This window comes from Triticum urartu, chromosome 4, assembly GCF_003073215.2.
Source record: "Triticum urartu cultivar G1812 chromosome 4, Tu2.1, whole genome shotgun sequence".
Classification (NCBI taxonomy): domain Eukaryota; kingdom Viridiplantae; phylum Streptophyta; class Magnoliopsida; order Poales; family Poaceae; genus Triticum; species Triticum urartu.
The window spans coordinates 540,192,930-540,209,695 of NC_053025.1; the positions used below are offsets into that span (position 1 = coordinate 540,192,930).

The window sequence follows — 16,766 nt, forward strand, 5'->3', positions numbered from 1 at the left end:
TTAAGTGTTATCTCCTCCCAGTAGGGATTGCAAGTCATCGTGATAAAATAATCCGGTTTACCCCACCGTTGGACTATTGCCATTGCATCGAGGAACCTTCGCTGCATGTCGCGATCACCACCAGGAAACGTGCGTGGAAGCACGATTCTCTTACCAATCCGATCACCACGTGACTCGCCGGCAACGATGGTGTCAACAAGACCCTGTAACAGTATACTTGGTCATGGAAAAGGCATGTTTTTCAAAATGTTGATGTAGTAGGATGTATTAGTATAAACGCAAGCACGATACCTGGTAGAGGTCAGCTCGTATAACCTTTTGATTCTCTGGCTTTGAGTACCAGTCCAGCCTCATAGTCTCAATCTTGATATACATGTCAACAGCCCACTGTTGGAAAAGGCGTCCACCGAACAAGACGATGTTAAAAAGCTTCTTCCTGACCTGTAGCTTGAAGCAGTAGTACTCCCTCGCACTAACAAATTTCCTGGATTGTGTTGCATTCACCTCATTGTCACCAAAATCCTCATCTTGGTTATCCTCATTATCATCTACAATATCGAATATAAATACAAGTATAATGGCTGGAATCATAATGATTGACAACATAAGATTTGTTTATTAAGAATAAGTGGTACACTATAATGACCGGCACCTGCATGTAAATCATTGGCATGGTCTTCATCTGGCACAAAATTCCCAACTTGTTCCCTTTCATTAATCAAATTATGTTCTGTTTTGTTGGGGGAGCAAGACATAAGTTTTTATTCACCAACACAGTAAGTAGATAATGCCATAACAATTTAATAATGAACATCATACCTGCATGTAAATCAGTGACTCGGTCTTCATCTGGCCCAAAGTTGCCAACTTGTTCCCTTCCACCCATCAAGTTTTCATCTGCTCGATAGGTGAACGAAGACAAATGTTATTATATTTATAAAGATAGTATGTAGATAACACAACAATAATGAATAGAATACCTGTATGTAATTCAGAGGCCCGGTTTTCTTGCGGATCTGAATAATGCGCCGGATATTGGTTTGTGTCATTGTGTTCCTGAACATACGGCATCCAGCGATTCCAACCTATCTCCCCACGTGGGAAAAACAGTGGATATGACAATGGATCATAGCACCCATAGTATGCTCTAATGTACAGGGCCCGGTCGCCTTTTTTGCCATGCACAACAACACTCCTGTCAAAACAATTTTGTGGGTCGCTCCCTTCAACCCATATAGCTGCCACCTGAGAAGTCGTTGGGGCATTATACCTACGTTGATCCAACTTGATATCTGTGTTTAGTGAGATCTTGTACTCATCTAGATTTGGAACGGACCCAAGGCTCTTGAAAGCCTGTGCATAAGGGTTCGGCTCTAGTATCAGCAGAATTTTACGTATGAGTTCTATATTCAGATCTGGAGACCTCTTAGCCCTGTGCACTAAGTTATGATCTGTATCATAAATATAGAGCTGCAAATGCCTAGGACCATTATCAGCCGGCACCAGATCATCAAGAGCGTGGTACAACCCCCCACATGCACGAAAGGTATATATGCCGGTTCCTGCCGCAGTGCTTACTCGACAACCAAGGGTGACTCCAAGACTTGTGAATGAGAAGTGAGAGTTGAAATACCGTATGTTGTCTCGAAAATATTTAGCATCGTCATCACCTTGACTTGTGAACAGCCGTTTCAACTCACCCGGAACCTCAGGTGTAAACAAACCTACTTTCCCCTTTCTGCAACAAAATGCAAGTCCCTCATACTGAAACCGCAATGCTCCACAGTGGAGGCAGTCCCTAACTTTTCTAAGGACGTGGTGATTTTTGGATAGGTTCATGTACACCATAGCATGAGGATCATTTGTGTGTGTTCCATCAGTGTGACGTCGTTCAACTCGGTAGGATTCAAACTCAATATCTGGAACAAAATTTGAATATTCAGGCACCATTTGTTACAGAAATGACAATATTATATTATATGGTAACTCATCATAGCAATAATGTACCTTGGTGGGCGAACATCCTAGCTTCTTCATCAGGCTCAAGGTATTCAGCTTGTAGAAGGTTTCCGTCTCCACAACATTCTGTAGTAGGCAAATATTAGTTTGTAGAAGATATCGTATATTAAAGACAGAACCATGTATGCATTAATGCGAACCATCAATATTGTTTGTGTTGCCATCCGGCTCTAGTATTCCATATGCATCATTGCCGTGGTCGTTGCCTGACAGAATATTCAGCTTGTAAAATGGGCAAGACTGAGCGATGAATGAAAGGAATGAACCAAGTAGTAGTCAATTAAAGCACCATTATAAGTGTCGATGGGATTGTGTCCACATGACGGCGCAGTAAGTATGTTGTCTGGGCTCATCCTCCTTCGAGAGTTTTGTATCCGATATGTATCATTTGTGTGTAGCCAATCACAATCTTCATCAGCTACAGAAACATTGAGTGGCTGTCAGTTAGGAAATCAAAGTTTGGATAAAAAGTGTTTTATGTACTGTGCATCACCTGTATCGTCTTGATTTTGTTCTCCAGCTGTAAGGACTATTGTTGACGATTTGGCTCGCCTCCGCTTGTCACGTAGGCTTTGCAATATCCCTTGCTTATGTTGCTCATACCTGGCATTTTCCCTCTGCCTCTTGAGTGCTTGTTTTGCTTCTGTATATCAAGTGATAATTAGGTATAAGACAAATTGAACAACCATTGTTTTTTACTCGGTATGATAGTTAATATGAGCCACAATTGACTACCATATGAATTGCTTCCTCTGTAGGCTTGAAGTGGCGGTCGTAACACAGTCAGTTGGGAGGACCCAATGCCAGAGTCAAAATTGTTGACATTTTCTTTGTTAGAAACGGCTGTATCTGGTGTTCTTAATGAAGCTGGACCATGAAGTGGAGTTAGATCACTCATTATCACATCAACAGGTATGCCTGCATCATAATTGTATGTACAGTATCAGTTGTTGACACACAAACGCCGGTGGGTGACACACAAATATCAGTTGTAGGACAACACATGACCTTCAGTGGCTGTTGTGTGTTGTTGGTGGGTGATAGCAGACTGCACACTTGGCCTCTCCACAGTGTCTAAATCTGTCAGAAATAACACTTAATCAACATGATTTTACTTGTCATTCACGACATGCATGATAAAGGACTGGTAAAATGGAGTAACCAGGTGACATGGCCCCGGATGGCTTTGATGGAGTGTTGGTTCCAGTTACAATAGCGGTGGTAGCCTTCTTACGATCCCTTGCCTCCTGTCGTTTTTTAATATTGCATCCCTATTTAGTGCATACCTCTCCCTTTCCCTTTGTCTCTTCCGCTCTTTTGGATCTGTTGGTTGACCTGCGGGGTAATGACATATGCTGGATTTACAAGATATAAGTAGGCAAGAGTAGGTGATAACTGTATATTTACCTGAATTGCTATTGTTCGTCACATCCTGAAAGGGAGTACGTACTCCACTACGCTGAGAGGATGCCATATTGTCTTCTCAATGATTTTTTTGTGAATTTCAACCCTTCGGCAACTCAGTTTGACATGCTGATCATGATTGTACTTTAAGTATGACATTTCAGAGTACAAATTATAGAATGTCAGATTAAAAGAGCAATTACATCTATCTTTTGCCTCATCTTCCACCTTGCAAATTAATCTGATCTAACCTGTGCACTGGCAGGGGTGATGACACCGGAGGTAGGGCAGCACGCCGGCTGGAGGCCGTCCACCGGGTGGAGGACGTCGCGGACGCCTGGGGCGAGGGCGGCGTGGCGAAGATGCCGGGGTGAGGAGAGGCAGCAAGTTGGGTGGAGGATGTCCAGCGGGTCGAGGACGTCGCGGAGACCAGGGTCGAGGACGGCGGGGCGGCTGGCCGAGCGAGGCGGGGCTGATGGCCGAGGCGAGGTTCGTGGACTGATGCTGGCGTTGATCGTGGAGTTTTGTGGTATGGTGGCTGCGTTGATTGTGGAGGTATGTTAAATTCCCTGGAAGGGTCATCGTTGGGCTCTGTAGCATCCTGGACGGGAGAGTCTGCCGGCAGAACATTTCTTTTGAACCGTAGATCTGATTGTAGTTTGCTAGATGTAACGTGGACAGTTAGATGTAACTAAGTGGGTTTGATCGGACGTGGGGGGTTATCCCGTGTGCACTTTCCGGTGTGGAAGTATAGATATAGATATAGATTGATCTACACATACGAACCAAATGAAAGTTCACACAAAGTGTTAGTGTTGGATCACATAAGAAGTAAACATAGAAGAAAATAATGCCATATAAATCATGGATACAACTATAGAGCACATGTGATAAGATAAGTCATGCCTTCCACTCAAACCCCAACCCACATTTTCCTCCAAATTATGTTGCCATAAAGCTTCAAATTCTAGTAGGTGTATATTTTTTTTTCTCATCTTCTCACGTGATTGCTGACTGCAAATAAAAACAAAATTTGGTTGGTTTAAAAAGCATGATCTCAATCCACACATAAACGAAATAAAGGTATACTTGAAGTGCTAGTGTTAGATCACATGAGTCTTTTATCGTACATGAACAAATTCTGTTATCAAAAGGATTAATTAGTTAGCCTTTTATCGTACATGACATCCAAGTTTCCACTACGCGGGACTCCAACGAAAGCAAAAAAGGGCAGAAGGCACAACTACGTAATTAGTTAGCCTTTCTCTCATCTCAGTATATAAACATGCAATGCATCCAGCCAAGATCCAACAACACCCCATCCATCTACTTGAAAAGGACGAGAGTTGAGAATGCCGTTCAAGCACCAGCTCCTCCTCTCGACCGCCGTCCTGCTCGCCGCACTTGCCGCGGCGTCGGCCAGCTTCAGGGACCGATGCGTTCCAGGGCGGGAGATCACATACGAGTCGCTTAACGCCTGCCGCGAGTACGCGGTCAGACAAACATGCGGCTACTACCTCTCCGCCGAGAGGCAGAAGAGGCGGTGCTGCGACGAGCTGTCCAAGGTCCCGGAGCTGTGCCGGTGCGAGGTGCTGCGCATCCTCATGGACGGGAGAGTGACTAAGGAGGGCGTGGTCAAGGGCAGCCTCCTCCAGGACATGTCCAGATGCAAAAAGCTGACGAGGGAGTTCATCGCGGGCATCGTCGGCCGGGAGGAGTGCAACTTGGAGACCGTCTTCGGGCGGTACCATTACTGCCCGTCCGAATATCCTGGACCTGAAGTGGTCGTGTAACTTTATAAATAGCTCGAGCGTGAATAAGCCTGTTGCTCGATCCATGGACGAATCGCATATGTGTATCCATGCGCATGTGCGAAAAATATGGCAACAAAGAGCATCCGAGAGGATGATGTTAGTCTTTTGTTAAGGTGTGCAGGTTATACTAGTGCAGAAAAGCTTATGGTGTGTTTGATTGCCGTGCTATTTTTTGTGTTTCCCGAGAGTGTCTCGGTTGAGTGTGTATGGGGTATATTATACAACCTCTAGTCCATGTTGTGCACGTCGTTTGGTTGCCCGCAAAGTCACAAGTTACATGAGAGAAGAAACGCAAGCACTGCGTTTGGTTACTTGTTTGTGCTGCCTAGATGCAAAGTTTGGTTGTTTCGTTATGTGTACACTGATGATTACTCTCACCTCTTTTTCGCATGGTGAGCTTATCTTATTGAAAGAAGCTTTCGTCCTACTTTATACATAAAGCAAAGCCCGAACAACATACAAAGGTAGCTCACACGCACACCAACCTTGCTGGGGATTACAGCTTTACAATATAAGTACAAAGGGGCTAAACGCCAGAGACCTTATAAACAGAAACCAAGCAACACTCGCTAAACTAAGAACGGGAACAAAAGGAGAGCTCGGGGCACCGCTCCTAAGGAGAATACGAAGCGACGATCCAGGTTGTACAAGGAAGTGGTAGTTTGAAGGAGGAGAGGCAAATAAAATGACATCTCCAAGGAGAAGAACGGTATCCATGAACATCATCGTCGACAAGAACAAGGTCCTGCTAGGCTTTTACCGATGCCTCAATGTAGGATCGAAAGTATGTCTAGAGGGGGATGATTAGACTACTTGATCAAATAAAAATCTAGCATTTTCCCAATTTTAGTTCTTGGCAGATTTTAGCTATCTTAGCACAAGTCAAACAATCTCCACACAATTCAAGCAAGCATGCAAAAGAGTATATGAGCAGCGGAAAGTAAAGCATACAACTTGCAAGAATGTAAAGGAAAGGGTTTGGAGGATTCAAACGCAATTGGAGACACAGATATTTTTGTCGTGGTTCCGATAGGTGGTGCTATCGTACATCCACGTTGATGGAGACTTCAACCCACGGAGGGTAACGGTTGCGCGAGTCCACGGAGGGCTCCACCCACGAAGGGTCCACGAAGAAGCAACCTTGTCTATTCCATCACGACCGTCGCCCACGAAGGACTTGCCTCACTAGCGGTAGATCTTCACGAAGTAGGCGATCTCCTTGCACTTACAAACTCCTTGGTTCAACTCCACAATCTTGTCGGAGGCTCCCAAGTGACACCTAGCCAATCTAGGAGACACCACTCTCCAAGAAGTAACAAATGGTGTGTTGATGATGAACTCCTTGCTCTTGTGCTTTAAATGATAGTCTCCCCAACACTCAACTCTCTCTCATAGGATTTGGATTTGGTGGAAAGAAGATTTGAGTGGAAAGCAACTTGGGGAAGGCTAGAGATCAAGATTCATATGATTGGAATGGAATATCTTGACCTCAACACAAGTGTAGGTGGTTCTCTCTCAGAAAATGTATATTGGAAGTGTAGGTATGTTCTGATGGCTCTCTCCACGAATGAAGAGTGGGTGGAGGGGTATATATAGCCTCCACACGGAATCTAACCGTTACACACAATTTGCCAAACTCGGTGGGACCGAATGGTTAAACTCGGTCGGACCGATTCAGCAAACCTAGTGACCATTAGGATTTTCGGTGGGACTGAGATGCAACTCGGTAGGACCGATATGGTTAGGGTTAGGGCATAACATAATCTCGGTATGACCGATTACACAAACTTGGTGGGACCGATTTTGGTAATAAGCTAACCAGAGAGTTGGTCAGGTAAACTTGGTGGGACCGATTCGCTCATCTCGGTGAGACCGAAATGTTACAAAAGGGAAACAGAGAGTTTGCATTGCAATCTTGGTGGGACCGATCGCTCATCTCGGTAAGACCGAAACGTTACGAAAGGGAAACAGAGAGATTACAATCCCATCTCGGTGAGACCGAGATCCCTATCGGTGAAACCGATTTGCCTAGGGTTTGTGGCAGTGACTATGACATTTAAAACTCGGTGGCGCCAGATAGAAAGAATCGGTGGGGCCGACTTTGACTTTTGGTTTAGGTCATATGTGGATGTGGGAAGGTAGTTGAGGGTTTTGGAGCATATCACTAAGCATTTTGAGCAAGCAAGCCATTAAGCAACACCTCATCCCTCCTTGATAGTATTGATTTTTCCTATAGACTCAATGTGATCTTGGATCACTAAAATATAAAATGTAGAGTCTTGAGCTTCAAGCTTGAGCCAAACTTTTTGTCCTTAGAATTTTGAGAGATCCACTTTTCTCATCTATGCTATGCCATTCATTGAGCTTTTCCTGAAATATTAATCTTGGAATAATGTTAGCTCAATGAGCTATAGGTTGTTAGGAATTACGAAAACCATCTAGGGATAGTTGCACTTTCACCCAACCTCCAACGTTGGAGGCGATTGTAGACAACCACCGATTATACTCGATGGACCTTGGCAAGTGGATGATGCCTCCAACAACCCTTGTGGCAACGATCCTAGCAAACCCTCAGGTCTCAAGATGGTCTTCCCAACCAAGAAGCACGTTGTCTAAAAGAAGCCAAGAACACAATGAGATAAACCGACGGCTTCACGAGGGCCCTATAGAGCGAACCTTGGCATTGCTGCACACACAAAGGCACCACACAGGTGGACGTTGAGGGAGGGCGACCATAGCAAAAACAAGGTTGTGGGAAGACCTAGAGATGATGGGCATGGAAGCAACGCCTCCGAGAAGGAGAACGACGTCCACAGACTCGTCATTGCCGCAACGGCGAAGGCCTTGCACAGTTTTTGCTGAAGTCCCACACCTCTGTAGGAAAGCATGCCACTCTTAGAAAATAGCAGACCCTGCAAGCCCACGGACCAAACCTCGCAAGCAAGGAGCACGCTACGGGAGCACGGAGCCCCTCTCGGCCAACCCAGCAACCGCGCCCCACTTGCCGATCGCCATTGGAGAGGTTTCAGATCTGGCCCGCCATATTTAAATTGGAGGGAGTACCAAACGTGACATGCATTACACGTACAACATGGAGGGGTTTTTGAGAGAAGTGCTCTTATAAACAAAAGGAAAATGCTTGGCTTCAGCTGGCGGATTGTATGCAAGCATCCACCGTCTCTTCCGTGAGACGCGTGTCATTGATCCACTATAGTGAGTTTTTTAGAACACGGTATAAACACAGACGCTCATATATACACGCATATATTCATCTTTATGAACACATACGCAAGCCCTACCCCTATGAGCACATCCGAGAAAACTAAGCCGACATATCATCTTGAAATTGACAAATTCACCACATGCCCCTCGTAGTCGACGAGAACATCTATTCCCACTGAACATGCATCGCCAAATTTTTTGAAATAAATCCAGGAATAATCCCGGTGCTATAGTGAGTATTTGTATCAATGTCTTTGTTGCAAAAAGAGATGTAACAAGACCTTTGTTAAAAAATAAAAATAAAAAATTACAACAAGATCTCTATTGTCAAAAAAACTGCAACAAGACCTCTGTTGCAAAAAAAACTATATAAAACCTTTAGTTGTAAAAAAAATAACAAGACCTATGTGAAAAAAAAATCTATATAACTTAACCTATGTTGTAAAATTTTCTGCAACATGGCTTATGTTGCAGATTTTTTTTTGCAACACAGGGCCAACAATAGAAGGTGACGCTCCACGGCTCAGTCAATCAGATCCGACCGACGCGTCCCAGCGCCAAATAAAAGATAAAAATCACCTGCCTCCCCAATCCCTCTCTGAGTGTCTTCATCAGCAGTCAAAGGAGAACTCCAAGCCGCAGTGTTTCACCTTGCCATTGCGGAAAAAACCTACCTTTGACCTGCCAAATTCCAGCAGCCATGTTCCTCTGCCGCCGCCACCTCACCTTCTCACCGCTCACCGCCGTCCCCTCTCCCAGTGGACACCGCCCTCTCAGGCCAAGAACGCCCAGAGCCCCAGTCCTCGCATCCAAGAACCCCCCACCACGGCCATGGCCACTGCCAAGGCGGCAATGGCGGTGGCGGTGCAGCAGCACCGATGCCGCCCAACCGCCGCCACCCCTCGTAGAGGCCAGTGTCTCCGGCGGCGGCGAGAAGAAGAGCTTCTGGGCGGCGGTGAGCCTCATCATCGGCACGGCGGTCGGGCCGGGCATGCTGGCGCTGCCGTCGGCCACCATCCGCTCCGGCCCGGCCCCCTCCACCGTGGCCATCCTGCTCTCCTGGGCCTACGTCGTGTCCTCCATCGTCCTCGTCGCCGAGCTCAGCTTCGCGGCCATGGAGAGCGGGGGCGTGGACGAGGTCAGCTTCACGGGACTTGCGTCGAGCACCTTGGGGGCAACCTTCGGCGGCGTCGTCGCCGTCGTCTACGCTGCGCTGAGCTTCTCCCTGATGGTCGCCTGCGTAGCCGGCATCGGTTCGCTGGTCTCCCAGCTCTTCCCCGCGCTGAATCCGGCCCTGGCGAACGCGCTCTTCCCGTGCTTCGCCGGGGTGCTCATCGCCTTCTTCCCGTTCAAGGCCGTCGACGGCGTCAACCGCGTGCTCTGCGGCCTGATGCTCGTCTCGATCACGTCGCTTGTGGTGACAGGCGTCTCCGTCGGCCGGAGCAGCATGCTGAATTCGCTTGGCCACGCGTGCTGGAGCCCTGGTGCCATCTTGCCGGCCATTCCGGTCACCGTGCTCACGCTTGGGTTCCACGTGATCACGCCATTCATCTGCAAGATTGTAGGTGACTCGGTGTATGATGCACGCAGGGCAATTCTCATTGGGGGTGCTGTACCATTGGTCATGGTTTTGTCATGGAATGCGGTCATTCTCGGATTGGCAGGCGCGACCGGCAGTGCAAGGTTTGATGACCCTATTAAGCTTCTTCTCTCGGTGAATCCAGCGGCATTGGCTCCCGTTCGAGGCTTCGCGTTCGCTGCTTTGGCGACGAGCTTGATAGGATATGCAGTCAGCTTCCCGAAGCAGCTGGAAGACACTTTGCAGTTGATTGTTAACAGATTTTCTCCGACGCAAGGAAGTGTGGAGTTGTCCGATGCTGGTGGTGATCATGGCAGGAACGAGGTGGTTCTTACATTGGCAGTGCTGATCATTCCCATATTTATTGTATCATTCTTTTCAACGGCGTTTGCCAAGGCATTAGATTTCGCCGGGGTTTATGCAAACTGCTTCTTGTTTGGGATCCTGCCTCCTGTGATGGCCTGGATTCATCGGTCACGGAAAAAGAGGTAATGTTCATTAGGCCATATTTCTTATAAAGAATATATATTCTACTGTATATAGTTAGCAGCATTGGTAAAAATATAAAATCCAAACCAACCAGCAATGGTCATATATACATGCTGAAATAATGGGAAACGAAGTGCAGAGTACTTAAATATGTAATCAGGGGTGCTAACTTATGCTCAGTACCTTTGCTAATATCTGTCGGCATTGCTGAATGGGGACTAAGCAACTTAATTAAGTCTTTCTTGAAGTGCTCACAATTGTCTTATGTTCAACAGTTCAGTCTTTGTTTAACTGACTCAAATGTCTCCAATTCTTAGCAGTAAAGATAGAATTGTTGATTTGTGCTAGTCCCCTTTTATACTTCACGTTTCGAGACTTTCTGCTTTGTGTCATCCTTGTTTCCACAGGAAGATCCTTATAACTGCTGTGTTCCTTCTGTATTAATTAGATAAGTTCGGCATGTGTTCTAGTAACATTTGTGTATAAAGTTGGAGAGTGGTTGGTTCTATAACTTGCAAACAAAAGTATGAATACTCTGGACCTGTTGAGCTTCCACACAGCTACAGGTACTTTTTTTTTATGACATAGCTTTATTTGTTCAACTTAACATAGAGTAAATAGATCTGCAGCTCGTTGAATGTCAAGACAACCATCAAAATTTGGTGTAACGTAGAAATTTTCTGGCTATATGTGATTTGATGAGAAGATAAAGTTATGGAGATAGTAAAAGTATAAGGCTGCAAATAGGGAAATTGTCTGAATGTCTGTGCCCAGACCCTCCAGCTTGACCAGCAAACAATCCAGCTTGACCAGCAAACAATGTAGTTCAACACTGCTACACTTTTTTGTCTGAAACCATGCTACCCCTTTAAAATTTTCTACAGGACATTTAGTACTACTCAGATTAGCCTGACAATAAGACATCTAGCATAATGCAATCACACACTTCTCCAGCCGTTTCCTCTACCTCTTTTCTGGATATGAACATGTCATTCCTCTAAACAGACGCTGTATAGTTTGTGGAACCACTATCGATTTATCAGTTTCAGTTATGCAATCGTTTGTCTTTATTCGTTCTGTAGTCAAACTGTCGATTTTTTGCCTCCAGCTTTCAGAGCACACGATGACCTTTTTGTCATTACGTGTGTGAGTAAAATCATGTAAGATATAATATACTAATTTATGTGATAGCGGTCATTTTATGTGCAAGAAATATTTAATCTTGTGAAGGATGATATAATTTATTATATAAAAACTTCAAAAGAGTAGGTTAGCATCAATATTTCGAGTATCTAAACTGTAAACTTTCATTTTGTTCAACATTTTTTGTTTGCTTCTTCATCCTCCAGGTCACCTGGTTCATGTGAAGATATTTTGCCTGGTGGGAATGCTGTTCTCTTGGTACTTTTCATCGTTGCGGTTATCCTAGCATTCCGGCATTAAAAGGTAAGCATCTGAGGTACACATTTGTTTTCTTATCATACAGCTCATGAGTGCTGAGCAAGTCACAAATATAATTCTTCAGAGTTTGACCAACTGAAGTTTCTGTTTCATAATTTCCATGGGCGTGCAAACTAAAATCGTGAAGTTATCATTGCAACTGTCTGCAGAACTAACCAGAGTAATCAAAAGACTTCTTCCAGTAAAATTAGAGGGGAAATGTTATCAAACGTTTGCAGTACAAATAAAAAAGTAAATTCAATATTGTTGAGCTTGGATGGTAAAATTCCCACTTACTGAATTATCCACACGGCAGAGAAACTTTTTTTTGACGGATTCTCTTGTGACTCCTTACCGCCAAGGCTACTTCATGCAGTGTTTAGAGCAACATTTGGTCAGACCAATTTTTTAGGAACCCTTGTGTCTGGTGTTCTCTCTTACCACTGGAGTTCTTCTGACAACTTTGATTCATTTAGGACTTCAAGGTCACTAGCTATGTTATTTGTACTCGTGATTACTATATCAGTAAACCGAGTGTCTTTATATATGTCTATTACATCAAGTACATACTCAGTACATCTCTGCAATGTTGATCCAGGCCTGACCATCATTCCGTTAAATGAGCGAAAGAAGTCTGTTTTGGGAGAGAAATTAACCATCTTGTAGTTGATTGGTGCTTGAAAGCTCGACTATATTGTCCTCACCATTAATGGGTTTATTTGTATTATGTAACTATTATTTGAAATAAAAATGATGCTGTATCACCAAACTTTTGTTGACAAACTAACCATTTTGGCCATGTTGATGGACAGTGGCAGAGGATGGTATGAAATTTTGGTAGGGTGAAATCATGATTGTAGTTTTATACATACTAATAAGAGTATTTGATGTTAGATTTATGACAACAAATCCGTGTAGAAACATATTGAAATGAAATTAGCACATGCAAAAATACCTCACCAAGCTTGTACTACATTTTTGACATTTCATCGATTTTTAACTATATGAAAGCTTCATTGCTGTTTAAGCGTAAAGGAATATCAGCAAAGCCTAGCCTGATTAACTCTCATGTGCCTTAAACATGTAAAGCCCAGCTGCTCAGGCCCTGACACTTCGCTCATCGGTCGTCTGTCTTGTGTCCTGGTGACCTTTGAGTCAGCAATGTCGCCATCCTGAACTCAAGCTGGCCTGTGGCCATGGCATAGAAGCAGAATAGTAGGGAATATTTGCTATGCCTGTTAGGTCGGGCGGCTGCCCTACCCCGCCCTATGTGTCCCTCCACGACAGTTGATGGGTTTGGATGGCCAGAAAGCTTGGTAGCTACTACCTCTGTTTCTAAATATAAAACATTTTTTCAGTTCAATTTAAACTCCAAAGACGTGTTATATTTAGGAACAGAGGGTGTATTTTTATGCATTGACCCAGGTCTAAACTCATGGTGCAGTAGTTTTTCTTGTGCAACATAAGACCATTTTGTGTAGCTAAAAAGGCCATGTCTGCAAATATGCTTGGTAAGGGTCTAATAATTTTTAAATGATTATTTAGTTTAGAAAAAATCCAGATAAGCTTGTCTGCATTTTGGCTCCTGGAAAAGTATTGAACAATCACCAGGCCACATTCTAAGCTAGTTTGCTCAAGTGTGCTGTACATGTAAGCATGAATGTGCTAGTTCTTTGATATGGTTGTTGCCTAACCCAAAATCGGCATGCTGGCTGATCTTATGTCTTGTTCTAGGTGACTGACTACCCTGAATATCTCTGTTTCCGACCCTACTGGACCTCGTTGAGCTGCACATGGATGAGTGGTGCAATTTCACTTCGGTCGAGGAATGGTGGCGCGCCCTGGCTAATATCAATGACAATGGTGGTGCTGTTAGGAAGGGGCTTGTTTCCATCCTCATGCTTGTGTTGTGGGAAGTGTGGAATGAGCGCAATGCGAGAGTTTATAGGAGCATTTCATCTATGCCAAGTGTAGAAATTGGTATGATTAAGGAGGAGGCCAGGCTAGGGGTTTGTTGCGGGCGCCAAACCTTTGAGTTCGATCATGCCGCGAGAGTAGTACTCTGTGGGTCGGTTGCCGGTTCTGTATAGCTGCTCGTCTTAATTATGAACAGGGCAAAGCTTTTGCCGTTGTTTCAAAAAAAGAAACCCTATTGGCTGACAAGATGCCCTTGTCATGTTCATAGGTACGGAGTAAGATGAGGTGCCAGATTTCGGTTGAAGCGGCGATGCTCCCTGTACGTCATTTTTATTCAGATACAGTACCACCTCTTGATTTTAGGATCCAATGAGTTCATTTGAAGTCTCTGCACCATTTCCATGTAGAACGACTTGCACTGGGCGCAGGTGAAAAGCCTGTAGCTTGTGAAAATCATAGGTTCTTACTTGTGAAGGTGAACGGAATCTGAGCAGTGGAGCTGTGGAGGGAGGCATTCATAAGCTGCAGTTTTCATATATACCACTAACCATATCACAATACTTTTTTTTTCACGGGAAACCATATCACAATACTACACACATATATATAAATAAGGGTCTATCTACAACACATCTAGATGTCACATCTAAGCTGATGTTCATTCTGTTTATGGTCTATTTTTTTGTTCTAGTTTTTTTTTTGCTGCATTATATATTTGTAGAAGCTTAGATGTGACATCCTTAAAAAATATTTAGATGTGAATTAGACAAACTGTAGGAATAAACAGTAAGACGCAACAGCAACATGTCAAACTGATAGGAGACCTAAACGATAGAACATCACCTTCATAACCACACCCGAGAAGATCAAGACCCAACCTATGGCGCTTGTGATTTCTAGCTGCCATGGATGGAGGGAGAAATTGTAGCCGAGCCGATCATCCCCTATCGCAAAAGGCAAGGGTGACCAAATGAAGAGATGACAATATATAGAAGCACATAAAATGAACAAACGCAAGATCAACAAAAGAATCCCTGCTCTTTCTTCGCGAAAGCCAAAATCGCCGGTGGTGGGAGGCACATAATATGACCTAGGAGTAGGACCAGGCAAAGGGCGGCGACTAGGTCCACACGTGACATCAGACATACACACAAGGGACTGCATAATAACATGTCGTCAAGCAATGAACACTTGTATAACATGGCCATCCGGCCATGGAAACAACAAAGACAAGAGAAAGAAAACCAAATATCAAAGACACCCGCAACTAATGTATCATTTGTTGAGTGGCACCACTATTTACACAATAATTAGTCACTAGGTAAGAATAACCAAAGAAATGACACGCACAAGTGCACGGGCATGATAGAACATTAAAAACTACTCCCTCTGTAAAGTGATCTAAACGCTTTTATATTTCTTTACGGAGGGAGTACATACCAAGGCTCCCAACTGAGAATAAAGAAGATGCAGCTGAACACGCACATTCACGTGTGACCAACACAAAGTAAACACGAGTATAACAATTCAATGAGTAACCAGGAAATGTCCCACAAGCACAAAATAAGAAAACACCGAAAAGTAGTATTATGCTGGGAAATATGCACACATAGCAAGACACAAGAGAGAAATGTATCCCACATGATGATGATCGAGAGTCAACAGATTAGGCAAAACAACAAGATCCAAGAAGTCCAAGGCAAGGCCTGTAAAAAATAATCAACATTGGATCAAACAATAGAAATACCAAATTACATACGCCCTCTCTCTCTCTCTCTCTCTCTCTCTCTCTCTCTCTCTCTCTCTTTCTTTTAACATTTTCTCCGATCATTAGTTGTTTCTTATTTTTATAGTATTGTCTATATTTTTATTTTATTTTGAAGCACAACATCATTTACAGTCACTAATGTTCGTTCTTTAGCCAATTAGTTACTGCTTCTGTCAATGCCACTCTTGTTGGCGGGGTTGGGGATGAATAGGATACACAGTTGAGCCACCGCCTTACATGAAGGAGGATGGTACAACTAGTGAAGGAGAAATGTTTTGATAAGATGAAGCTGTCGACAATGGCATCTTGCATGCACTCATGGATTTGACATCCTGAACGATATGCCCGTGATCCTCGTCGACGATGCCAAGCCTAAATTATTCCAAGTAAATTAAACATTTGTACTGAACTCTTATACTTACTTATAATTCATTTTTATGACATCGACATTGTAGTTAATATGCCTTTTGACAACTTATAACGATAATTGACCGGATGATAATGATGCTATTATTAATAGCATATCTTGTTCTAATTTTGAAATGTCTTTATAGTGAAAGTTACGATAGATACATTAAGTCTTAAAAAGATATTTAAATCTAATCTCCATAAACGTGAGAAAATAAGAAAACACAAATTGCATGCTTTAGAAGATTCATTTACAATACCCTGATGAAAATAGTTTATCTATCTATGTATGTGTCCTTAAATAGCTTTGTAGATATGTCTAAAGCGCTTCATCTAAAACAATATCTTGATAGTGGTTTCTAGTTTATGATTAGATGTACTTAAATAAAAATTCTAACATATATAAAAAATTATGAGGAGCTTATCATCGAATCATTAGCATGTTATTTTTGAGCAACTTTTGACACATTGCACTACTTTGTAGTTCCTCGTACCAAGACTCAACATGTCCTTGTTACATCATCACTGGTGACTGATACGTCTCCATCGTATCTACTTTTCCAAACACTTTTGCCCTTGTTTTGGACTCTAACTTGTATGATTTGAATAGAACTAATCCGGACTGACGCTGTTTTCAGCAGAATTGCCATGATGTTGTTTTATGTGCAGAAAACAAAAGCTCTCGGAATGACCTGAAACTCCACGG

At 43.6% G+C, this 16,766-nt stretch overlaps 2 protein-coding genes across 3 annotated transcripts; both read left to right on the forward strand.

Moving 5' to 3' along the window:
• The first annotated feature begins 4,709 nt into the window (after window positions 1–4,709).
• On the forward strand, window positions 4,710–5,343 carry LOC125552522 (trypsin/alpha-amylase inhibitor CMX1/CMX3). Its single transcript, XM_048716115.1, has one exon. The coding sequence runs from the start codon at window positions 4,776–4,778 to the stop codon at window positions 5,214–5,216; it is 441 nt and encodes a 146-aa protein (XP_048572072.1). The 5' UTR covers window positions 4,710–4,775; the 3' UTR covers window positions 5,217–5,343.
• A 3,710-nt stretch (window positions 5,344–9,053) lies between these two features.
• Window positions 9,054–14,246, forward strand: LOC125552523 (tyrosine-specific transport system 2). 2 transcript variants are annotated; one of them, XM_048716116.1, is made up of 3 exons: window positions 9,054–10,526; window positions 11,877–11,973; window positions 13,702–14,246. In XM_048716116.1, exons 1-2 carry the CDS (start codon window positions 9,160–9,162, stop codon window positions 11,968–11,970), a joined length of 1,461 nt encoding a protein of 486 aa, XP_048572073.1. In that variant the 5' UTR covers window positions 9,054–9,159; the 3' UTR covers window positions 11,971–11,973; window positions 13,702–14,246. The 2 variants fall into 2 exon arrangements, with proteins under 2 accessions (XP_048572073.1, XP_048572074.1); XM_048716117.1 differs by lacking the exon at window positions 13,702–14,246 and adding an exon at window positions 12,566–13,679.
• Window positions 14,247–16,766: the final 2,520 nt, after the last annotated feature.

Excerpts from the sequence above, each read along its gene's own strand:
- LOC125552522 (XM_048716115.1), top strand. The coding sequence starts at position 4,776 with ATGCCGTTCAAGCACCAGCTCCTCCTCTCGACCGCCGTCCTGCTCGCC.
- LOC125552523 (XM_048716116.1), top strand. The coding sequence starts at position 9,160 with ATGTTCCTCTGCCGCCGCCACCTCACCTTCTCACCGCTCACCGCCGTC. Across the intron at positions 10,527-11,876 it reads CATCGGTCACGGAAAAAGAG|GTCACCTGGTTCATGTGAAG; the intron begins GTAATGTTCATT and ends TTCATCCTCCAG.